The 25,977-nt window shown below is 30.0% G+C and overlaps 3 protein-coding genes across 3 annotated transcripts; 1 reads left to right on the forward strand and 2 right to left on the reverse strand.

Moving 5' to 3' along the window:
- Positions 1 to 8,579: 8,579 nt before the first annotated feature.
- On the forward strand, positions 8,580 to 9,122 carry CLUP02_17786 (uncharacterized protein; the record flags this gene model as incomplete). The annotated part of the gene is made up of 1 exon (XM_049296690.1): positions 8,580 to 9,122. The coding sequence occupies one exon, from the start codon at positions 8,580 to 8,582 to the stop codon at positions 9,120 to 9,122; it is 543 nt and encodes a 180-aa protein (XP_049137914.1).
- A 5,297-nt stretch (positions 9,123 to 14,419) lies between these two features.
- CLUP02_17787 (asparagine synthase) lies at positions 14,420 to 14,731 on the reverse strand (the record flags this gene model as incomplete). The annotated part of the gene is made up of 1 exon (XM_049296691.1): positions 14,420 to 14,731. A coding segment is annotated over one exon (312 nt), but the record flags the coding sequence as incomplete, so codon positions are not given.
- Positions 14,732 to 14,765: 34 nt separating this feature from the next.
- Positions 14,766 to 16,724, reverse strand: CLUP02_17788 (asparagine synthase; the record flags this gene model as incomplete). Its single annotated transcript, XM_049296692.1, has 4 exons — positions 14,766 to 15,511; positions 15,568 to 15,826; positions 15,878 to 16,440; positions 16,499 to 16,724. 4 exons carry the CDS (start codon positions 16,722 to 16,724, stop codon positions 14,766 to 14,768), a joined length of 1,794 nt encoding a protein of 597 aa, XP_049137916.1.
- Between the last annotated feature and the right edge of the window lie 9,253 nt (positions 16,725 to 25,977).

A 25,977-nucleotide genomic window follows, 5' to 3' on the forward strand; every position in this document is an offset into this window, starting at 1 on the left:
GGGAAGAAAGCAAGATCATATAGCCTACTCAACCACCCCCAGCGACGGAGTTGTCGGTTCCTTGATCTTTGCAAACAAGAGAGCGATTTGACATCGGAGAAACCGAACACTGCTTGACAACAGTTGACTCGTTGAGCCTGCAACTGGGCCAGTTAATTAAACATGGTAGTTCATGTAAATAGAATTTACAATTCACAACGCAGTTGGGACATGTTCGTCCCGTCTCTTCCATGCCTAGGATCTACAACATCGTGCCAAATATAGTGAACTGGCCTGACTCAGTGCATTCAATGTCCCACTTGCTGAGATCCACGACGACCCAAAGCGCTCTTTCTTTCGCAACCAAATGCAACTGGCAACTGACTGCAAGAGACTGTGGAAAGGGATCGGAATATTGAAGTCGAAGTGATAGCTCACATCAAGCGATTCAGCAAGGGAGTTCCGAGTTGACAACCCACCATTAGTCTATATGCATAAACAACACAAGCTCTTCAATTTTCTGTGACCAAGACCTGCCCCACTATATTCTCCTATTCCTCAAGAAACAGGACTGATTAAGGTTTCGGTGTGCCCGACAACTCTTTGTGGCGATCAAGTTCAGAGAATGAGGATATATACCCTATCATTGAACAAGTATCTCCATGTAGTAGATGTCAAGAAACCAGCTCTTCAATTCGCCTCTACATACAGCCTGCCATCGCGCAGCCAACACTCATTGGCTTAATTTGTATTACACTCGCTTATCAAAATGCTTTCAAGTCATTTCCCTGCCATTCTTCTGGCACTCGGCTCCATTGTGACCCTAGTATGTTGCCCCAGGACAAAAGATCTCCACTCTCAACCGGGGCATCATCTTACTAAAGTAATTGTCACGAGTTATAGCACGCAGCAATGGGCATACGGAGTGTAGTAAAAGTGGCTTAATTATTAAAGTGGAAATAGATAAAAAGAAAAGGTCTATATATACAATATCTAAGATAGATACGTGATTTAGCACGTAACGGGCACTTTATAAGGTACGATTACTATCCCTATTACGTAATATACCCCCTAATTACTACTGCTAGGGAGCTATTATACCTAAAATAAAATCTCTAAATACCCTTATAAAGGCCTAATTTAGTTAAATATAAATAAAAGAAAAATAAGCGCAAGGGATACGCGTCTTTTAAACTACGTTTATTATAAATATATCCTTTTATTTAAAATAAATAGAATCCTAACTTAGAATAGCGCGTATTTTACTACTTTTAGTATATAAATTACTAAGGGCGAGGCTACTTAGCTACTTTATATATATTTAAATTCTCGCGGCGTTACTTAGTTATTATTTTTCTTTTTCTTTTTAACTTTTCGTAATTATTATAAATACCCCCCTTTACTACGCGCGTGCGCTTATATTATTAAATCGTTTATTAATTTTATTTTAAATATAAATATTTAATATATTTAAAAAGAATAATAAGTTTTACGTAATTTCTATAATACTTCTTATATACGTATTATATAGTTTATTAAGAGTTTAGATAAGTAATAATATTAACGAGCCCCTTTAAGTTATTACTCCCTCTTATAACCTCTTATTTACTTATTAAAGCCCGGTTACTAAGCTCTCCCTCTTTAGCTAAGAGGATATTAAAGTTATTAATTAAAACGCCGAGGACTTTATTAAGTTCGAGGCTCTTTTTAATAGCCGTAATAAGGGTAATAATAAAATAAATAGTAGTAATAAGAGCTCTAACGGGCTTTTACTTATCCCCCCCTCGGAGTTTAAAAATAAGGATAAAATTAGTTTAAATAATAAGCTTTTTAAAAAGGGTATATTATATATTTATTATTTTAAGAGTTTATATTTAATATTATTCTAAAGTTTAAAAAACGTAAGGCTAGCTCTTTTTAAAAAAGTAATAAAAAATAAAAAAGAACGCTAAGAAGCTAAAGTACCCCCCGTAATAAGTATAGTTCTTTTTACTACTTTAGGCCTATTTAACGTATACTTAGTCCTTAAAAAGCTTAAGGGAGAGGCTCTTAAGGAACGGGAGATCTAGTACTTACTCTATTTTAAAGTAGCCTTTTAGTATACTAATATTAAGGATAATAATCGTTATTTTATAAAAAATAATAACTAATATGCGCACTACTTTAACGGCCGTTTAGCTAAAAGGTATATTAATATACTGGTCGTTTTATAATTAATAACCTAGGCCCTTACTAAAACTATTATAAGTAGCGCTCCCTTTTTCGTAAGTATATTATCCTTTTTTATTTTTAAAAAGCGCACTTCTAACTATAGTTTTAGTAAAATATTACTAAGCTTCGTAGTATTATTTACTAAATATATAATAACTAGAGGATATATAAGAACTATATCGGCTTTTATATAGAGGACTTCCTTAACGCGCGCCCCCGGTCCTCTTTTATATTTATTATAATTATTTATAACTAACCTCTTATTGCGCTACTTATTTCTATATTTTAAGTTATTAACTTAATAGTTATTCCGGCTCTTACGCCCCCCGCTACCCCCGCTGTTCTTAATTTTATAAATTTCGAAATATATAAAACGCGTTTCTTAGTACGTATATTAACCCTCTTTTTTAATAACGCTATATTCTTAGTAATTACGTACTTTATAAACTAAGAGTTTAAATAATAAGTATAAGCCCAGGTCTTATTTTTATATATATATACCCTATAAGGTAAGGTTATTTTAAAAGTTTAGGCTTTTAGGCTATAAAAGGTTTTTATTTTATTTATTTTAAGCCTCTAGGCCGCACTCTGGGTTCTATTTATTATCTATTTTTAGGTATTAAGTTTTTTTAAGCGTAGCTTAAATTAATTATTTTTAACTATTTTAATTATTTATAATAGCTTCTTGCGTATTATAAAAGTTAAGAAGTATACGGAAATGTTTAAACTTAGCTTATAAAAGGTTTTTAGTAAGTCTATTTATTAATATATTTTTTATTAATATATAAATAATCTCGAAGCTACCTCTAGTATATTCTTATTTTAGTTATATATTTTATATATTAATATAATAAAGTTAAGTAACTATTCTTTCTCTTTCCCTTATAACGAGTTAAATCGTTTATTAATTATTATAGTTAACTAACTATACTTCTCTTAGGTTAAGGGTAATATCCTTAAAAAGGCGCTTTAGAGCTATAGTCTTTTTTATAGTTTTTTTAAAATAAAAAAGCTTAGCTTCGGTAGTTAACGTCGTAACCGTTACTTAGCGTACTAATTTCTATTAAATTAGGCCGCTAAAAAAGAATATTATATATCCCTAAAATAATCGTCGTATTACCTCGTTATTTATAAAACTAATATCTCTAGCTAGAAATAATAATTACGTACTTAGTATACTATTATAATAAAGCGCAAAATATCTCGTTATATAGAGATATCGGATATAGTAATTAATTACTTTAATATAAGTTATACTTAAGTTAGTGAAGAACCGTAATAATTATAAATAAGCAAAGGCAACGTCTAGTTTAATTATAATAGCTATATAAAGTACACTCCTAACTTTCTTTTAGTAACTCTTTATTTCCTCCTTTATTACTTACCCCTCGTTTAGTTTCAACTCTTCCTAAAGAAGAGGGGTAGCTAAATATAATAAATTTATAAAATCGAAGCGCTTAGTAACTCGCTTAATATATACGTTATAAATAAAATAAACTTTACGAATAGTACGGTTTTATAAAATCCGCACTCTAAAAAAGTAATTAATCGGTCTATTCTCTTTAAAATTAATATATTCTTTTATATTATTAACGATCCCCTAAGCCGCCTTTTAGTTATCTTAATAATATAGAATAATAAAGTTATCGATATAAAATACTAGTATTACTTTCCTATTTACGGTTTAATAAATATAAATCTCCTCGTAATTATATATTATATTTATATTACGGAGTATAAAAATAAAAGTTTAGAACTAGAGAATTAGTAAGTCTTGGAGGCTATATAGAGCGCGTTAAAGTTTATTTACTTTATTAATAACCTTATATTCTTTTAAGAGTTTAATAATTACTAGCTTCTCGTTCTTAAGAGGCGCGTTAAGGAATACGTTAATAATATTATACTAATCTATCTTAAGGTCGAATTAAGTAGCTATTACTATTATAAGCCTAAAGGCCTTTGTAATAAGCGTCGAAGTATACGTATTTTATAAGGGGTTAAGTAGTTATATATCCCCCCTTATATATATATATACTTTTATTTTACTAACCTCGTTATCGACGTCGTACTTATAAATATATACCTACTTTAATAAAAATAAGATCCCTTATTTAAGATTATAATTAACCTCTTCCTATATACTAATATCCCTTAGCTTTTTTATTTCTATATTTATAATATCCCTAAGTAACTTTTATAATTATAATAAGAGATATTTAATATTACTAAACTTTTTTAATAAGCTTTAGAAATTAACTTTAATAAGTCGTAGTTTCTAAACTCTTCTAAAGCGCTCTAAATAAGTCTTATAAACTACTCCTTTTATTACTTAATAAAGTATTATATATTCTATACTACTTTCCTCTATAGCTTTTTACTAATTAGGTATAAAAATAAAAAAAAGTAGTCCTAGAGACGGTTATAATAATTACTATTTCTTATATTTAAATATAAGAGCGTTATGAAAATATTATTATTAAAGCGTTATAAAGGTCTATAGGCCCGGTTTAAATATCTAGGACCTAACGGAGTTTTACTTAGTACTTAATAAGGCGGTTCTTATAAGCTCTATTCTTATATAATAATAGAGGTTTATTATAAAAGTTCCTTATTAACGTCGACTTTAGTATTAAGAATTATTTTTTTATAATTAGTACCTTATTTATTACGTACTCTAGCGTTTTACTAAGAGCTATTAAGAATTAAAAGCTCGAGAACTTCTATAATATATATAAACGCTTATAAAAAGGATTATAAACTACGTAGAGCCGTTTATAACCTAGTTACTATATCCCCTTTTTTACCCTTACCCCTGAGCTTATATAAAGGGGTTATTTTAGGGGTTAGTAATAATAATAAGACTATATTAGCCTCTTTAACCTTATTTACTATACCCTAGAGTACGTTTATTAGTTACTTAGTATCCTAAATAGTTAAAAATTTAATAATAATACTATCCTTAACTATAGAGTTATTTTAAATACTAATATTTCTAAAGTCTAAATCTACTTCCCCGAGTACTCGAACTAACTTATCGTTAGTATTAAAAAGTTCTTATATCTCTTAGATTACTAAATTTACTTACTTACTTATAATAGCTTATTCTTTATATATAGAATTATGAAAGACTCTTTTATTAAACTTAATATTCTTTATAATAAATACTTACCTAAGCGCGGGTACTTAGACCTTATATAGGTTATGCGTTTTTAGTATATATTTAACTAAGTATTTTATATACCTATAGGGAAGTATTTTAAACTCTTTTTAACGTATACCCCTCTTACGATTTTTATAAAGAGGGTATACTTAGTAGCTATATACGTAGAGGCTACCGAGATACGAGGTAACCGGTTTAGAATCCCGTATTTAGTAACCCGTCTATTACTAATATTAATACCGCTTTTACTAATTAATTTTTATTATAATAAGCGAATCTCTTTTATTAGCCTCCCGTAAAGTAATATTATAAACAAAGATTATTGTTAGTACTATTTTATCCTATAGATTTATAAGGAGGTTCGTAAAAAGGTATATTTTACGAGCTTTAATAATTATAAATTAACTTACTCTTTTAGTATTACTTACGGGGTTTTTTATATATAAAAATAGAAGTTCTATTCCGACTCCTAGCTCGCTATACTACGTTTTATATGCGTATTTAACGTTTATAATTAAAAGAGCGGTCTTATTATTACTTTTAAAAAAGTAAATTAGAGTCCCTTTTTAATAATAAATCGCTACCTCGAGGCTCTATAATATAAAAAGCACTTCCTCTTCTATTTTTATTCTTAAAAAGAACCCCCTAAGCTACTTACTATATTTATTAAAAGCTATGAATATATATTATTATTTACTAAGAAATAGTTCAAAATAGAAGAGATCTTAGTATATATAGTACTATAGCTATAAGGCTCTGTTTAAAAATAGTCCTCTTAAAATTACTATCTTAGCTTTAGATAATATATATACTTTATACTTAACTTATAATAAAAGTTTAATGCGTATACCTCGAGTTTTATATAATAATTAATAAACAGTATTAGGTTTAAGATAACTTATTTTAAAATACTAAAGGAGCGCGCTATTAAACCTCTTATAAGTACGTTAATATAAGTAACGGAATCTTTTATAATTAATTAATAGTATAATACTAATTAGGTTTTATAGGATATACTTAAGGTTTATAAAAAAAAGATAGGATTAGAGGAGCTTATATTTAAAAAAGATTAGATTATTTTTTTAAATAAGCTACTTTTTAATAGTGCTTTTATAAAGCGTTCCCTATTATAAAGTATAATTTAGACGGTAGTACTAGAGTGCGCTTTTATTTAGTAAAGTCTTTAAAACTATATTAATATAAAATCCTTTAATATAAGTAACGTTCTAGAGCTTTAGATCGTAAGTTCCTTTTCCCTTAGCTCCGTTTAAAATACTTTTTATAATACGAGTACTACGTATAATAATAAGTAGTATAATAGTTCTTAATTTAACGTAGTTTTTATTACTTAATAATACGTAACTCTCGGGTTTAAGTAGGCTCTTATCGTTAATTAAATATATTACTCTATAGCTATTTATTATTATATTTTAAAAAAGGGGGTAAGCGCTACTTATAGGGGTACTAAAAATTATATTTACCTCTAAGTCCTAACTCTTTATAAATATAACGATTACGTAGCCCTCGTCCTAGTTTATTAATAAGCTTATTATAAGTTAATTAGAGGATCTTTTCGGAAACCTAGGTTTCTTAGGGGTTCTATTATTCCTTAGCTAACTAGCTTTCTTAAGCTTATTATAAAATAATTTCTATTTACTTAATTTAATAATAGTAAGGACTTTTTTTATATAGCTCTTTAGTATTTATATTAATAACTTATTAGCGTTTTAGCCTATAAGTACTTATTCTAATTTTTAGTACGCCGTAGGGCGCTATAAGTATACGTAATTATAAAAGTATATAACGTTACTTTTATTATTTACGTTGTTAACTAAGTTAGAGCGTTTAGTAAAAGTAAAATAAGCCCCTCTTTAACTTAAAAGTCGTTTAGTATATACGTCCTAAGTTACTAAGTTAAATATATACGTAATCTCCTCGAGGGTCCTTATATACGTTCCGAAAGCTATTAATTTACTAAAGGTCTTATATATATATTAGCCCTATATAAAGTTAAGTCTAGACTTAACTATAATTAAGAAGTTAAGTACGGCGATCTCTTTACTAATTTTTAAAATATTATACGTTTTAATTTAAAAGTAAGTAAACTACTACTCCTTATATTAGTATTAGAGGTTAATTCTAGTCCTCGGTTTATTAAAGGCTTATTAATATTCTTTTCGAACCGCATTCTTTATTACTAATTCGAGGGGCGTAAATTCTTATTTTCAATATTTAATAATTTATTATATACTAAACTTAGCGCCGTTCTTAATAACTTTTTAAAATACGTATTTATATAATATAGCGTTAACTAATTTTATTAACTACTAAGCGAGGACTTTAACATACGTATTAATAATATTATGTTTATAAGCTATAAGTTATTTATATTTAATATCGAGCTCTTATTATTTCTAAATACTCTTAAGTATATAGATCCTTTTTATAAGTACGGTATAAAAATAGATTTATTTACGTAAAATAAGTAGTATAACTAGCTTTATAAAAAAAAACCCGGCTTAGTTCTATAAGTTACTTATACTTAAAGAAATTAAAAAGTTCGTACTAAGAGTTATATTTAAAAACTATTAATAAAGGATTTCCTAATTTTTTTAGTCGTTCTTAAATACTTTATAACGGGCTTAATAAGCTCGTAGTTCTTTTTTATTACGGGTTATAACTAATCGTCCGAATTCTAAGGGTAAAATAAGCGCTATAGAGGGGTTAAAGAATACGTTAAAATCTAGAGCGTCTAGGTTAACGTACTTCTAGACCCCAACGCCCTTATTTATAGCGCAAAGTATATTAAACTATTTAATTTAATTATTATAACTAATTAGTTTAGCTTAGGCTAAAGTAAGTATAAGTAAGTTAGTTATTTTAAAAAGATTATAAGAATCGTATTAATAAGTGCGTTATCGTAATATAAAGTCTTAATTAAAAGCTAGGCTTATAACTATTACGAGTTATAGTACGTAGTAATAAGTATATAAAGTATAATAAAAGTAACTTAATTATTAAAATAGAAATAGATAAAAAAAAAAGGTCTATATATACGATATCTAAGATAGACACGTGATTCAGCACGTAACAGGCACTTTATGAGGTGCGATTACTATCCCTGTTACGTGACAGTAATCCTGCGCAATAGATCTCTGGCCAACCTGTCCGACCATTCGCTATAAGTGTTTCGGCAAGCCTTTGCTTCAGAACCAATTGACTAATTCCCATGCAGGGAAACCGTGCTTACGCCGTTGACGCCGAAGCTGATGAGACTGGCAACCGATGGGCTTTCTCTGTTTACGCTGACGGCTACACTGCTCGGGATGAGGAGGGCAACACCTCGCCTGTCGATACCCTGCTCGTCAACAAGGTGTCCAAGCGCTTGACTGTCATCAAGGCCATGAACGGATTCGACAAGACCACGCCCCGCCTCAAGATGCGACAGGTTCTCAAGGAATGCTGGAAGATGACTGGCCTTCAACCCTCGGAGTTGAAGGAGGTCTTGGGCTACCAGATTGAGAACGACGACATGAACAAGGCTTTGGGAGAGTGCCGTACCAAGATTGGCCTAAGACCTACTGCATCCTTCGAGATTTCCAGCAAGGAGACGAACGCAAACCGCAAATGGTGCTGGGAGAGACTCGGAACAACGATCTTCTCTTCGGCGATCAGAGGTTCAATTGCGGACTTTTCTATCAACAAGCAGCTCATTCAGATTAAGGTCGACAATGGTGGAAAGTGGGATCACGTCTACTATGAATTCTCGTAAATAAGCCAAGGTGTTTTCGAGGGGTCTACTGCATTGGATTCTTGGCAAAGGTGGCAGCTCGAGTGTTGGCCTGCTGGTGTCCGTGTATCTGCCGAGGGGAATAATTGAATGTTAATAAACCTGCTATTAGAACACCATATCAAGGTCACAAGTAGTTGCTTTGACTTTCGCAAGCTCGATAAAGCTCTGCTCGTCTATCCGTGCAGTAAGATAAGTTCTGCCCAATAATATTAACGCTCAGGCCTATATACGGCAGACTGCAAGAGGCACTCTGCTAAAACACTTTTTTTATATATTAAAGCAGAAATCGTATTTTATAATTACCCCACTACCTAGGATAGGGTCTAGACTAATATAATAACTTATAAATAGGGGTTATAAAGATTTATGGCTTAAGAAATACTTTAATTTTATAATATATTAAACTATATAATAATATATAAAATCGTATAATATCGTACCCTAACGTAAAAGCTTTTTTTCTTTTTATAACTTTATTATAAAAATAACTACTACTTTTTACCCTTTTATAAGTAAAAATTACTCTTTATTTAAGTTATTAAACTAATAGCTCGCTTATAAATATTATAATATAAATTTATAATAACTTCTAATCTCTATATAAAACGTTGCTAAACTAATTAACCTTATAATACCTCCTTATAAAACTATTCTAAAATAACTAATTAATAATAAGACTTATATAAACTCTACTCTTTTTATATAATAAGAACGTATAAATATATGAGCTTTAATATTAATAAAATCTCTTCTTATAGGCTTAAAAGAATAAAAACAAAATATTTAATGAATAAAAAAGGAGCTAAAATAATCGCTAATAATTAATATCTCTATTATATTATATAACATATCCTTTTTTAAAAACAAACTTAATAATTTCTAAATAATAACTTATACTAACGTCTAAGTTATTAAGAAGTTTATTAAAAAAGTTTAATTTAATCACTTCTTAACGTTTATTTTATATTAAAATATAATATAATCTATTATTTTATATTTTATAATAAACTAGCAAATTCTTTTAATAAAATAAATAGTATTCCTAATTAATATAAAAAATCCTAACGATATTTTAAAATATTATAAAGTAGCATACGAAATTATAAATCTAAAAAAATTCCTCTCTAAAGCTTTAATCTTATATAAAAAAGATAATTACTAACTTTCTATTATTTCTTAAACTAAAATTAAGTTACTAATTATTAAACCTTAGTTAGTAAAAAAGGGAAAAGGTTATATAAAACTAATTATAACTAAAACTTTAAACAAAACGACGTATAAAAATATTTTAAAAACACAGCTTTTAATAAATATTAATATTAAACTAATAATAAAAATCAAAGAGGAATTATTAGTTAAGCAAAAAAAGAAGATTATTAAAAAAGAAGTAAAAGCTAAAAAAAAGGTTAAAAAGGATAAAAATAATAAAAAAGACGAGATTATAATAGTTTGATAAAAAAATAAAGTTTATAATAGTAAATAACCTAATATATTATAAAAATAGAAACGAGCATTCTTATTAATAAATAGTTTAAAATAAACTATAATTATATTTATAATTCCTCTTTGTCCTTAGTATTGCTCGTAATTATAAAACTATTTAATACTTTAAAATTAATTCTAAAGTCTTTTAATCTCTACTTAACTTATATAATACTACCTTATAATTTACTAAGTAAAATAACTTCTAGTTAAAGCTTATTATATATATACTACTTTAAATAAATATAAAAATATTAATGCGCTTTAAAATAAAAATAATTAGCCTCGCTAAACTTCGTACTTTTAGCTAATATAGTTAGGGAGCCCTTAATAATTAAAGTATAAATCTATAAAATAGCTTAAAAAATATATATATTTAGATTATTACTATTTTAAATAACGTTTAATAATTATTAAACTTAGTCTTAGTTAATTAGCTATATAAAGTCTTATATAGTTCATAACGTAAGTTAATAATATAGTTACTATAACTAACTAAAAATAATATAAGGGCGACCTTTTAGTAACGAATTTAATAAGAGTTCTAAATTTATATAAAGTTAATAAAATTAAAATAAATTAGTAATATATACGTAAATAAAAGTACAATCTAATTAAAGAGTATATTTATATAAAATAGCCCTTAGAACTTAAATAGTTAGAAATATTCTTATAAACGTAAGTATACTTATATATAGTAAAATATATATTACTTACTTACTAATATACTAATCTACTTTAATAAAGACGATTCTACTAACTCTTAATCTTAATATTATAAATACTTTTACTAAAAATCTAGTAATTATAGAATATAATTAGACTTTTTATTATTAAATAGTATTATAAAAAGTAATAATAAATACTCAATATAAGAACGGTTTCTTTCCCTTAGTTTAAACGAACTCGTAATAATATAAATCCCTATTATTAAATAATAATAAAATAATATATAAATATATTCCGGGATATATAAGTAAAAACCCCTATATAGAACTATATAATAAACTGTAAATAAGTATTAATATTGGTATAAATCTTAAATCTAAATAATAAAAGCTTATCGTACGTATTTAAAAACTAAATATAATTTAATTTAAGAATTATAAACCCTTTATAATAATACCTTATTTTACTTAACTAATCTTAAATTTATTATAAAAAGGTTTTATAATATATAAAATAAAGCTTATCTTAGTTAATAATATAAGCTTATTAACGAACCTATATATAGAAATACTCTTTATTATACCTTTTAGTACGGTAAATAACTTCTAATATACTAAAAAAAAACTCTTTTAATTATTATTATATAATTATGAGCTATTTTAATATTTATTATTACTAAAACTATTTCTATTAACGAAATATTAATAGTCCTATAATTATAATTATAAATCCTTTAAACTAAAATAAAAAAAGGATATCTTTATCGTTTAAGTATTATTAAAAAGATAATTCTTAAATATAAATTAATAGATCCTTAAAAAAAACCGTACGCTCTTCTTATTATAAGTCCTATTTCGTAAATTAACGTTTAAAAGTTCGCTTTATAATTCTAATACTAAAAACTATAAAAATATATATAATAATTATATTATAAGTCTAATTACGCTCTAACTTTATAATAATTATCGTTCGATATAGTAAAAAGTTAATACGTAATTATACTATTCTAAAAAAGTAATAATATATAAAATAAGAAACTAAAAAAGAAATTTTAAATAAGAAGTAAATATTTATATATAATTATAATAATATATAGGGGTATCCTTTTACTTATAAAATCTTATAAATATATATATAATAATATAGACGCTTATAGGGATTTATAATACTAAAAAGGATAAAAAAGTATATAATAATAATATATAATAAATAAAAGTTCTATAATTTTATTAGAAACGTTAAACTGTAAAAAGAGCTTTTATATAGTTAATTACGGCCTTTTATAAACTAAACTAAGTATATATACTCTAGTTTATAGTTAATAAGTACCCTATAACTCTATAGGGGCCTTATTACTTAAATATTAAGCCTAATTATATTATATCCTAATATATACTTATATAAACTCCTATGAGTACTAATATAGACTTTATTACGACCCTTATAATTATAACCGCACTTAATAATTTTAATAAGTATATTACGAACTAATACGAACCGTTAGTAAACTATAAATAAATATAAAATAATATAAAATAACGTACGAATAATAACAAGAGGCGTAACGAGCGTATACTCATATATAATAAATATATAATTATAACTAGAGTAGCCCTTATTTATAAAAATAACATAATTAATAAAAATACTTTTACTAGCCTTATAACGAGCGCATAACTTAGTACTAATCTTAGTATTATTATATATAGTTATTTAAATAGTATCGGTAGCCTAAGTACGAGTTATAGTAATATCTAGGGGTATATAACGGCTGTTTTTAATAATTTTAAAGTTAAGCTTAATTTAATATTAGGGCTAGATTATACGGGTTAATATAATAATATTAAATAGTATAGAATAATATATACTAACCTATATAATACTAAAGTTATAAATTTAATAAAAAGTCTTTAAAAAAGAAAATAAAAAGCTTATAAATAATATAAGAATCCGTATAATAAAAAAGCTATTATATAAAGGTATACGTATTAATAAAGAGGTAAGAGGTAATTTTATAAAATATAAGGTTATTAAAGTACTATATAAGTTAATATATAAGGACTATTAGGAGCTATATACCCTTAATACGGGTTAGAACGCTATATTAAGCGCTTATTATAAGTATTATATAGCGTACGCAATTATTAAAAAAGGGAGTATCCTATACGAAATTATTAATATATATACGTAAATAGTTAATACTAAAAGAAAAAAGTAAATAAAAAGAATTAAATTATAAAGAGGTATATATGTATAATTATACTTATAATTACGTATATATCAGCCTAAAAAGAAGTATAATTACTAATTAATAAAAATTACACTAGTAATTACGCATAAAATTACCTAATTATACCTAATTAATATTTCTAATTAGTAAATCGCAAATATTATACTTATAATTACGTATATAATTAAGTAATAATAATAAAAATAAAATAAAAAAGGGTATAAAATATAATAAAATAAAATATAGTCGCTAATAAGTAACTATAAAGGCGTAAGTAGATTACTTACCTTATTTAAAAAATATTAAGTTAATCAAGAGGAAAAAGAAATTAATTAGTAATAGAAATTAGTAAAGAGGATATACCCCCTAGCTACTTTATTTTTATTAAGTAGTATAACCGCCCTTACGTAACTACTACTACTTATAGTCATAAGTAATTCCTTATAATAATATATAGGATTTATTATAATATTTATTTATATATATAAAAAAGTTGCGCTATTAATACCTAAAATTTACGGTAGCCGTAGGTCTATTAGAAAGAACGGTTTTGGCAGAGTGCCTCTTATAGTCTGCCGTACTATGCCAGCTCAGGGCTAATGCTGGGGTTCTGAGATTACAGTTTCTGTTACTGCTATAGACGGGCAGAAGAGACTACTTTACCGGATTCTAGAAACTAACAGGATTGCCAAAAGACCTGTCAAGAGAGGGGCACTACTTACTTTCGTGTATCACTATCAAAGCAAACGCTCGGTGACGCACATCATACGCCCTCGCATCGCTATTGGTACTTCTGATATTGACTGGGAAGTCCTGCGATGTCATCTCAGCCCAGTCCAATACTAACACCGATCTTCCAGGGAGGCTTTTGGGATTCCCAAACGTTCACCTAACGTTACCCAAGCAGCAACAAAAGCAGAATTCTAAAAGCTTTGACATCTGCCTTTTCACCAAAGCCACGATCAAGCGCATCCTCAACCACATCATAATCCACGAAGCCGAGATTCTCCACTCTATCTCTAGTCAGGATACTCAGAAGCATGTTGTAAAGCGGTTCGCCCCTAGGCCATTTGATGGGGGCTGTGAACGGATGCTTTTGCCGCTCATACAACTCTTTCAGAATGAATGGTTCAGCTGCCTCTCGAAGGATCCACTTCTCGGTCAAGGCCTGTGACGCGACGCCGATACCTTCCCACCAAGGACCTTGGTGTCGCTCAGGGGGTATCTTGTCGGGTGTGTACCTAAGCCATCTTAAGGCTTGGCGGTAGGTTGTTGACGTATTCTGTTAGCTTGTGGTAGAGGAACGGCGTTCTGGCCTCCACACTATGAGACATCTCGGTCAAGTCACCGAGACAGCTTAGCAGGATATTCGGTAGCGGGCCCTTACTGTGTATGTACTGGGCTGTATGTAGCGGGTGCCACTTCCTCTGCATCTTTTGCAATGTCGCCGGCTTGAAGGATTTCACTATGACATCCTTGCAGTCAAGGTCGGCCCATCGCTTGTCCTCCCGCACCCAGGGGGCGAACAAGTCAAGGGTAGGGTGCCATGCCAGGATGTATAGAGGAAGAATGGTATTGTTAACCATTTGGAGGGCTACTATTGCCTCCCAACCGTGCTCAAAAACGCCAGCCCGAGGAATGAGCATCTTGACATCCCGCTCGGTGGATCTTTGCATGTTTTCTCTGAGCTGCGAGTCGGCAACCAGCGGCGAGTCTAGCATGGAAAGGTCGGGCTCGCGAAGCAAATCTGGAGGGAAGAATGCGTATCCGGCAAAGTGTTCGTCGGCACCCTCCCTGGTTAACACAACTTTGACTCCGTTTGCATTCGGCAAGGTCGAGAGAGCAAACTTTCCGACGCAGTTCAAGTCGAAGTGGTGATGCTCGCAGTGATAAGCGCAGTCGGCAAAGTTCTCTGCCAACTCATTTTCGTCAATCTGCTTCTTTAAAATCCGAACGCCAAGATGCTCTGCTGTTCGCTCGGCAATGTCTACAAACACACGATGAGAGACGTGACATTTACTTGAGCGACCAAAACTTTCTTACCGCTTTCATCAAATCCAGATTCCTTGGGGAATTGATTTGTGAAACAGCTGATCCGGCTTGTCGCGTCTTTGTTACCAATTTTGATGCCCTCATCTCGTACCAAGTGAGTTACTATCCCGGCAACCAGAGACGAGTCGATACCACCCGAAAGGTAGATGCCAATCGGAACATCAGCTCTCAAGCGGATACAGATTGATTCTGTCAGCTCGTCTCGCAGACCCTGGACCATTTCGTCAACGCTCCGGGTTTCTCCCTCCATCTAAAAAGTTGTTAGCTGAATATCCTTCAGAGGATCGGAGGCGCCAATCACCTTATCTTTATAATCAGCATCCCAGTACTGGTGTATCTGCATCACGCCGTCTCTCGATATCTCCATCCAGTGCCCCGGGGGCACTTTCTTGACTCCCTTGAATAATGATCTCCCGTCTTGCATCCATCCACCATCCACGATCGCACCGACATCCCACTGCGGCTTCCATCCCAAAGGTCGGAAAGCTTTTGCTTCTGGGGCAACCAAAAGCCTGGTACCACCATCAGTCTGCCGGACAATAGTCCACAGCAATGGTTTGATGCCGAATCGATCTCTCGCTAAGATGACTTTTCCCGCCGTCTCGTCGTAAAGTACGAAAGCGAACTCTCCCCGGATATGCTCTAGAAACCGAGGTGCGCCGAAAGCCTTGTATAACGCAAGAATCACTTCACTATCACTGTGTCCCTTGAATACGTAACCTTTTGCTCTGCAGTCTTCTCGGATGCGATCATGGTTGTAGATCTCGCCATTGACCACTGCATGAACGACGCCATCATCACTGTGGATAGGTTGGTTGCCGTCAGGAGTCAAGTCATTGATAGCCAAGCGGCAATGACCCATCCCTGCAGTGGTTTTTGGTCAGCTCATGAGTGAGCGTTCATTATGAGCATCAGTACTGACCCACAAAGCCATTTTCACTTGCCCACACCCCCTGTGCATCTGGGCCCCGATGGCCTATGGCATCGAGGCTTCTTCTCAATCGATCTTTGAGATTCTGTAAATCTATCCTCTTATCATCCCCATACTTATTGGTAAGTCCACTTAGTCCGCTGGCATATCCATTCAGGGCTCCAGTATGAAAATGGTGGCCCGGAGGAAGTGTGAAACAAGCTGAGATGCCGCACATTTTAACTTTCGCTGTAGATAAGAAAGGACTGTAGTTCGTTCTTGATCCGGTGCGATAGTAGGAAAAATAAAGGCTTGCGAGTGTCATCTCACAATTTCAGTAATCATTCCATCTAGCTTACGAAGTGACGAAAACAGATGCTTTTGGTATGCCTTGAGATTGACGGATATCCGGGGTGAGGCCGATGTTCGTCGGGGCGCCTTATTCGGCATGTCCCACTCGGTACCGGCCGAAAAGGGAATTCCCGGACCCGTCCCTTCGGGGCACTACTTACTTTTGCTGCGAAAGCCACCTTTACCTGGCGGCACCTATTAGTGAACTCGGACCTCCTAGAGCACTAATTTGAGCCACAAGACTTGGATCCTGCAGCGAAACATTCACCTGAGAATTGAAGACGAATATCGTAGAAAGGCTGGGAAGTGAGGTGGCAGGTACCCGATCTAATAGAGCCTTTGCTCAGTGTAGGGTACGATGTGCGGCAAATAGACAAAAGACATCTTAATGGCAGCCCGACAAGAGTGGAAGTCCTTTGTAAACGGCTATGTTGACTAATAACAGGCCACGATGAGTGAAACAATTAGTTTATGACGCAATCACATTAACTAGACTCTCTGATGGTGATATAGTATATGTGTTAGTATCCCTATTACAGGGTAGTTAGTTCGAACCGTAGTTGATAAAGAGATTAATTAAACTATATAAATATCTATATAATAAGTATAAAAAAGAGGTTCTAACCGTAGGTTAGGCTAGCTACGATAATTATAAATAGGGCCCCTAATTAGCCCCTATATAGTCGGTTATATACCGCGGTTAAATTAGACTTTTAATTTAATATTAACTTTCTCTTTTTTTTATTAATTTAACTACTACGGTTAGAGGTATAATTTAACCTCGGGCCCGTTTACTAAGTCGTCTCCTTTTCCTCTTTTTCTTTACTCTTTTTATATAACTTATCCCTTTATTTATATAATAACTTTTCTATTACTTACGAATTACTTTAATCCCTTATTTAGTACTACTTTTATAAAAGCGTTTATAAGGTTATTTTTATTATTAATCTAACGGATCTCGAGTATCTCGCGCTTTTCGTACGATTACTTAAGGGCTATAATATTAATTATAAGCCTTTTTTCCTTTATTATTCCTAATTTAATAAAGTATTTATATAATAAGTAAGAATCGATATAGATAATTATTAAAATAGTTAGAAGGCGAATTTAATTAGTAATCTTCTTTAGTATTATTAAAATTGCGTAGGAGAGGTTAATATTATTAACTATACTATAGACCTCCGACATTAGTATATTTCTCGTTACCTATTTATTTTTAGTTAACGAGTAGTAGATTATATTATTATATATAGTAAATTCGCTCTTACTTATACTCTCGTTAACTAAGATAATAATATACCTTAATTATAAAGTAAAGTTATTATTATTTATAAATAACTTATTAATAAAGACGTAGAGCTTACTAATTATAAGGTTAATTAGGTAGTAAACGAGACCTCGATTAAGATTCGTTTACTACTACTTAAGCTACTTATTAAGTACCTTGACGTCTCGTTTAGTTAGATTTATAGCTTGCGCTACCCTAGCGTAATTAAAAGTTATTTTAAGCTAATAAATACTCGTAATATATACCCCTTATATAAGCTTAGCCCTATACCGCTTTTTAATATTAATTATATTCGGATTAATAAGGTTAATCTTCTTATCCTACTTTTTTTATTAAAAAACGACGGTTTCCTTTTTAATTATAAAAATCTTATTATTAAATACTAGGGGGGTATTTATTATAAAGACCTCTTTTAGTTTCGTTACGAAGCCCGCTTTTTAAAGCTCCTTGTCCTTTTTTTTTATAAAGTTAATATTAGATAGGCTTAATATATCGTCGGTTTATATTCTAACGATCCTAAATTAGTCGCTTTTATATTTTATAATTAATAAGTACGGGTCGTACGTAGAAATAACTATTAATAATTAATTAATATAAAAATCGTAGTAAGTAGCTTATTAATAAGTACCCGATTCTGCGAGCTTATATAGTAGTTTAAGTACTTTAATAATCGTACTTTTTAAGTACTTACTAACTATTTCTTTTAGTAAATAGGCTAGGATTTTCTTTATAAGCCCTATAGCTAATTAAGTATAGGCCTAGGTAATATTATAGTTCTAAATCTCGTATTCCTTTTTCTATAGCGATGCTCTTAGTACTATTATTAATCGTTAGCTATAACGCTATATAGTAAGTAATTATATAAGTAGCGTTACTTTTTTAACGTTACCGTACTCCTAAATTATATATCTAGACTTCTTATATAGCTAGGGTGTTCCTTTCCCTTTAATTTTACGAACTATTTATAATTTAAATATGCGGAGGTTTATATATTTTTCTAAGTCGTATAGGATAAATTAATAGATCCCTTAATTACGAAGAGTATTTACTTTAATAAGATCTAATCCCTTATACGGCTTTCTAATAGTTACAATTATGCCTTTTTTACGTAGTTTAATTACTAACTTAAAATCGGCTTTCTTTTTTATTATATAAAAGGTATTAATTACCTCGTTATTAGTAATAAATTACTACGTTAGGGCTTGTTATTATGGTCTTTTATAACGTCTCGCTAGTGGTATTAGTACTTTTCTAGTAATTTCCTCTTTTTTATTATTTATTAATACTATTATAACGATTTCGTTAAGGATAATTTCCTGTGCCTCTGCTACGGGTTATATAGTTTCCCTTAGCTCTTTTTCTTTTTATAAGTTAGAAATTACTTCGTTAGGATTTATATAGTATAGTCTAATTACTATAATTAATACTTTAAATAGCTAGTTACGATCTCTTATAATTATATAAAAGCGTTTATTAACGGAAATTAACTTATATAGCCTAGCCTACTATTAAGTAATTTTATATTATATTTATATATCCGAATTCAGCGGCATATTTAGATTACCCCCTATATTAGGCTTATTATATATAATAATTACCTTATTAACTTATTTTTTTATACTTACCTCGCGCAGTACTTATATTACTTTTTTAATTACTTAGGCTCGTTAGCTTATACTTAGTAATAGTAATAAGGCTAAGGTCGTTCTTAAATATGCTCTAAATATTAATAGCGTTAGTATAAGTCCGTTAGGCCCTATAGTATTATTATAGTACTTAAGTACTATTTAGAGGTATTTGTTATTAATAGAATCCGGATTTTCCTTTTTAATAATTCTAAACGCCCTTTTTGATTATTAATATGCCCTTTTTACCTTTTTAATACTATAATACGCTTTAATAAGTACGACTTTTAGTTATATACCGTAGGCCGTTATATTATCTTTAAATTTTACTAACTTAAAGCTAGTACTAGCGTCGGTTCTAATACCGTTTAGTAGTCCTTAGTATATATTAATCTAGCTTTTTTATAAGGCTATTTATACTATCTTTACTTATAAATCCTAGAGGAATTGCCTTACTAAGAAAGATATAGCTACGTTAATTATATATAGTACTAGCTAACTATTTAAGTAGAAGATATTAATAACGATTTCTTAATTAAAGTTAAGCTTATTATATAATTTAAACTTGAATTTACATAGGCTTTGCGTATTTATTTAGTATTAGTAATATACTTTTATTAACTACTCTAGCGCCCCTATTTTAATATTATTATTACCTAATTACTTTAAGAGGTTATATAGCCTCGTGACTAACGGGTGCCCGAATTTTTAGTATAGTTTTTTAAGCTTATTTTCTATTAAATAATTAATTAATTTCGTATTATTAATAAGCTTTATAAACGTATACCCCTATTATTGTTTAACTATTTCAAAGTGCTTATTATTAAAGATTCTATTCTTTATATTATTAAATATAATACTTAGTCGATCTATATTTTTTAAATATAGGAGAAATAGGGTATTAATAAGTAAAATATAGAAAGTTATCGTTTTAAAATACGTCTCTATTTTTATTATACTTAGGGCGACGATTTCTTTACTTAGGCTAAAACTAATCTTTATAATACCCGCTATTAATATATTAAGTATTATTAGCGCAATCTTCTATAGTACTTAGAATTACCCTTTTTTTTTACTTAATTATTACGATACTTTAGTATTTAGGATAATCCTATAGAAATTATTTAGGCTATACTTTTCGCTTATATAAAATATTTATACGAGCTTAGTATTTAAGGGATCTAAGTAATATAAAAAGGACCCCTTTAGCTACCCCTAGATTTACTTAGTACTATATTCTTTTTTTTTAAATATCGAGAGAGATAGCGTTTTCTTTTTAATTATTAAAAAAATAGGCTTTGGCCTTATTAGATTCGCCCTTTTAGCCGCCTCTATATTTATTATTTAAAGGACCTTCCTTTACTATCCGTAAATAAAAGCTTATTTATTAAGAGCTTTTACTACCCTCTATTTATTTAGCCTCGTATATCCTCTAAAAGCTAATAAGGTAAAAAAAGAGTAGTTAATATTATCGATTTTATTATAATTTAATTCATTAGTATAGGGGGTAAGATCTTTTTTATCTTCTAAATCTCTTATAGGGGGTATATATTTTAAGCTACTATTTTAGCTACTATTACTAGGTTCTGTGCCCTCGGATTTACCCTTATATATAACGAGGAATTAGTTAAACTAACGAGGGCTAGTTTTACTATTTACTACCCTTAACTTTTTATATTATTCGTACGATTTAGTACGCTCTTCCTCGGAGTAGTTACTTAACTAATATCTATCCTTTTTATAAATATAGTATTACTTTTTTTATTACTTTACTTATAAGTTAAATCTCTACTTATTTAATAAATCTAGGCCTCTTTATTAGTAATTACCGTATTTAGCCTCTTTTCTTTTTTTATTATATATTTAATTAACTTAATATTATTAATAAGGGCCGTTATATACTTAGAGGTAGGTTTAGCGCGGTATTTTTACTTTAATATTAAAACTAAATCTTAGCTTTAAGTAGAGCGTTTCGTAGTCTTCGGGTACTTAGTATAGGGTTATTTTTACCTTTAATATACGCTAGACTATAATATAAAAATATCTAACTTTTTACTTATTTATCCCCTTATTTAGCTAGGTTTTTACTAGCTTATTAATTCGATCGATAAGCTCTTTAAAGATCTTTACTTATAATTTACCCTCTATTATCCTAGCTATAAATATAAAAAAAATCGCTCGTAGCTTAAATAAGAGCTCTAGGTTTTTATTATAGGTCTCGAAGTAGCTTTAGATTACGTTAATTATATTAAGAAAGTCGTTTTGATTAAAATTACGTACCGCTTCGTAATAATAATTAGAGGCTTTACTTATAAGTACGATATTAATTACTAAATAGCACTAATATTCCCTAATTCCGACTTTTTCGTAGTAATTATAAAATATTATTAGGGTTTTTTATAAAACCTTATACTTCCCCCTAGAGTATAATTTCTTTTTTAAGAAGATCTTTTTAAGGTTTATAGATTACCTCGTATTTATTACTAGATTTTTAATATCTATATACGATCCCTACGTTACTACGTATTATTAATAACTTTAGGTCGTTTACCTCCTTTTTTATTAACTAATTAATACCGAATTTTGTATTAATAATAGTAACGAGTTATAGATCAAAATAAATGGAATTATTAATTATCGTACTTTTAATACTATATTTTGCCCTAGTATATCTTTTTATAATAATAGATTTCCGTTAGTAATTATAGGGAGGAAATCTAGGTTATTTACCCTTTTTTTTAAATTCGTTAAAGCGATTATATACTTTATTAACTTATACTTAGTTTTATAATACGAATTCCTTTTTTATAATTATTATTATTAGTATTTTATATAGCTTTTATAATTATAATTATGCTAGTAATACCCCTTATTTATAGAAGAATTTATTAACTATTTTTATAATTCTTAGGCTTGCGCTTATAAATTATTTATCTAGTTAGTAGCTAAGGTCGTTTACGATTTTATAAAATAGGGATTACCCCTATAGCCCCTTTTTTTTATAAACCTTAGTTAAATAGATTAATACTATATTAGTTTACTCGCTATTAAGCTAATCCGTAATTCTATATATCTACGTCCCTTAATAATCCGGGTTAATATTTACTTATTTATAAGGGATTAGGATTTTATTTAAGATTAGCTTTTATTCTCTTTTTCCTTACCCTAACTTATTAAGGGTCGTACTCTAGCTTATACTCATATTAATAGTTATTAGCGTATTTAATCTTAATAAGGATATATTTAATTTACGTACTAATTATAATAAATCCGTACTTTTACTACTTAACGAATTTATTAGGGTCTAGGAGATTCCCGCTTCTTTTTACTATCTCGCTACTACTCTCGTTTTTATTATTTTTAGCGATTATTATTACCCTTTTAAATTACTAACTATTATACTTACTAAGATCCTTTTTTTTATTTAGTATAAAAAAGTAGGTTTTAGTAATTCCTTTTGGGCGAGGATATCCTGCCAGCAGCTCCCGCTATTCTGCACCTAAGTGTGGCTGCGGCAGGCCCTGCCTCCGACCACGGAGCTCAGCTGCCCATACCCACCCACCTACCTACCTACCTACCTACCTACCTACAACCACCACTTCGTCGACCTCGCCGTCGCTGCCGCTGCCGCTGCTGCCAATTGAAGCTATTCCCAACGTTAATATGTCGCAAGAAGAGAATAATCGCGAAGTTGACGATCCCTTCGTCTACTAATACGACTACGTGGAGTACGACTGCCCACTTTACGGCCAGCGCTACCCTGTCCGAGGCCAGAGCAGCACTTAACGAGGCTGCCCACGAGACGGCAGTCGCGATCAAAAGCAGCAACGCCTCGCAGAGTTAACCCACCCGAATAAGCGTCGCAAATCCTCGACCTCGTTCCAGCCTTTCGAGCGAGTCAATTGGGCAGCTGGGCAGCTGGGCAATTAGGCCAATTAGGCCAATTCGACGGAATCGTCGACTTGGGCTAATTCGTCGACTTAGGCTAATTCGTCGACTTGGGCCAATACGTCGACTTGGGCTAACGCGTCGATTGCCGTACTTTTTACCAAAATAGTTCAAGTCAATTGCTGGCCTCTGATTGGCCCAGCCTATTCGAATGCTGACTACGCAGAGCCCAGCTTACGTGTGTGCCCGAGACCGGCGGTCGTGTGGCGGCCGCAGCCACACTTGGGTGCAGAATAGCGGGAGCTGCTGGCAGGATATCCTCGCCCTTCCTTTTTATAATAGTAGTAGTAAACGTTTATATTATTATAAGAAGATATAGTAATTAGTCTCGGAATCTTTACTAGTTACTAATTTTTATTATTTCGTATATTTCTAGCTTCTTAAGCCTTATACTCTTTATAATTTTTAAATAGCTTCTTTTTTTAACCTACTTTTTTTAGGGCGGTATTTTATAAAAATAGTTAAAAATAGATACTAAGTAGCTTATAGAGGAGCTATATAAGTTATTAAGAATTATATAAGCCGTTAAGTATAGTTAATAAAGTTAAGCCCTCTTTTTTATAAAATTATAGATTTTAAGGACTTATTAAAAATGCTTATTTATTACTCGTACGCAGTAGGGTTAGATATTTTAAAGATCTTGTTTTTTATAGCCTCTTAATACCCTATTTTATATTTTTTAAATAGTTTTTTTCGTAACTTAATTATAGTTAAGTAATTATTACTTATTAGCGATCCCTTTTATTACTTAGTTAATTTTTTAAAATTAGTAATCTCGTACTAAGAGTTAATATAAAAAGAAGCTTTTTAATAGCCCTCTAGAGGATTTTTTTCTTTTCTTCTTAAATCCTCGTTTTTTTAGCCTTTTTTTAGGTTAATAATAATTCTAGCGGGAGGTTATAAGACTATTTTAGAATAGCCGCCTTTTTTTTAAATTAATCTCTAAGATCCGTAATACTCTTAACTTAATACTATTAGGACCTCTAAATCCCCTCCTCCCTTATTAAACTATCCTCTATATTATATTTTTAAATAATATTTAGAGAGTAGTTAAGGGAGCTATAAAGAGGTTATTTAGATCGCGGGCTTAAGGTTATATTTATAAGATTCTTATAATAATAGATTCTTTTATATATTATAAATCTCTTAGCTTAATAACTCTTATAAAGTTACTTTTATTATTAAATAAGAATATTTATATTTAGAGATTCCCTTTTTTAATTACGCGGTACTCTTTTATATTATATTATTAAGCTCGTTCGTTATACTAATTAATTAAGTAAGTAGTTATTACGTAGGTATTTTTTTTTATTAATTTAACTAGTTAATTTTTAATTACGGGCTAGTTATAAAAAAGTCGTTTAGTAAAAAAGCTACTCGGGGCGATAGTAAAAAGCTAGTTATTTAAGTAGTTCTATTAATTAATATAGTTTAACGTAATAAACGTCGACCTTTTATAAGTAGTAAAGGGCTACGATTACTTAGTTCTATATAATATTTAAGAATCGTTTCTTTTTTTATTTACTTTTATAAAGTTAATTAGTACGAATTTCCTATCCTATATAGTATTAAGAAGTCGTTTCTTTTACGTAACGAAATACCTTACCGATTTATAATAATAGAATTTAATTATTAATTAGTATTAATATCTTTATTATAGGGTAGTTAGTTCGAACTATAATTAATAAAGAGATTAATTAAACTATATAAATATTTACGTAGTAGGTATAAAAAGGAGGTTCTAACTATAAGTTAGGCTGGCTATAATAATTATAAATAGGGCCCCTAATTGGCCCCTGCGCAGTCGGCTATATACCGCGGTTAAATTAGACTATCGGATTAGAAGTCTAATTCGACCGTAGTATATAGCCGACTGCGCAGGGGCTAATTAGGGGCCCTATTTACGATTATCGTAGCTAGCCTAACCTACGGTTAGAACCTCTTTTTTATACTTACTACGTAGATATTTATATAGTTTAATTAATCTCTTTATTAACTACGGTTCGAACTAACTACCCTATAATAAGGATACTAATACTAATTAGTAATTAAACTCTATTATTATAAATTAGTAAGGTATCTTACTACGTAGAAGAGATGACTTCTTAATACTGCACGGGATAAGAGATTTATACTAATTAACTTTATAAAAGTAAACGAAAAAGGAGGCGATTCTTAAATACCGCACGGAATTAAGTAATTATAGCCCTTTACTACCTATAAGAGGTCGACGTTTACTACGTTAAACTACGTTAATTAATAGAACTACTTAAGTAACT

This window comes from Colletotrichum lupini, chromosome 10 (genome assembly GCF_023278565.1).
Source record: "Colletotrichum lupini chromosome 10, complete sequence".
In the NCBI taxonomy this organism is placed as follows: Eukaryota; Fungi; Ascomycota; class Sordariomycetes; order Glomerellales; family Glomerellaceae; genus Colletotrichum; species Colletotrichum lupini.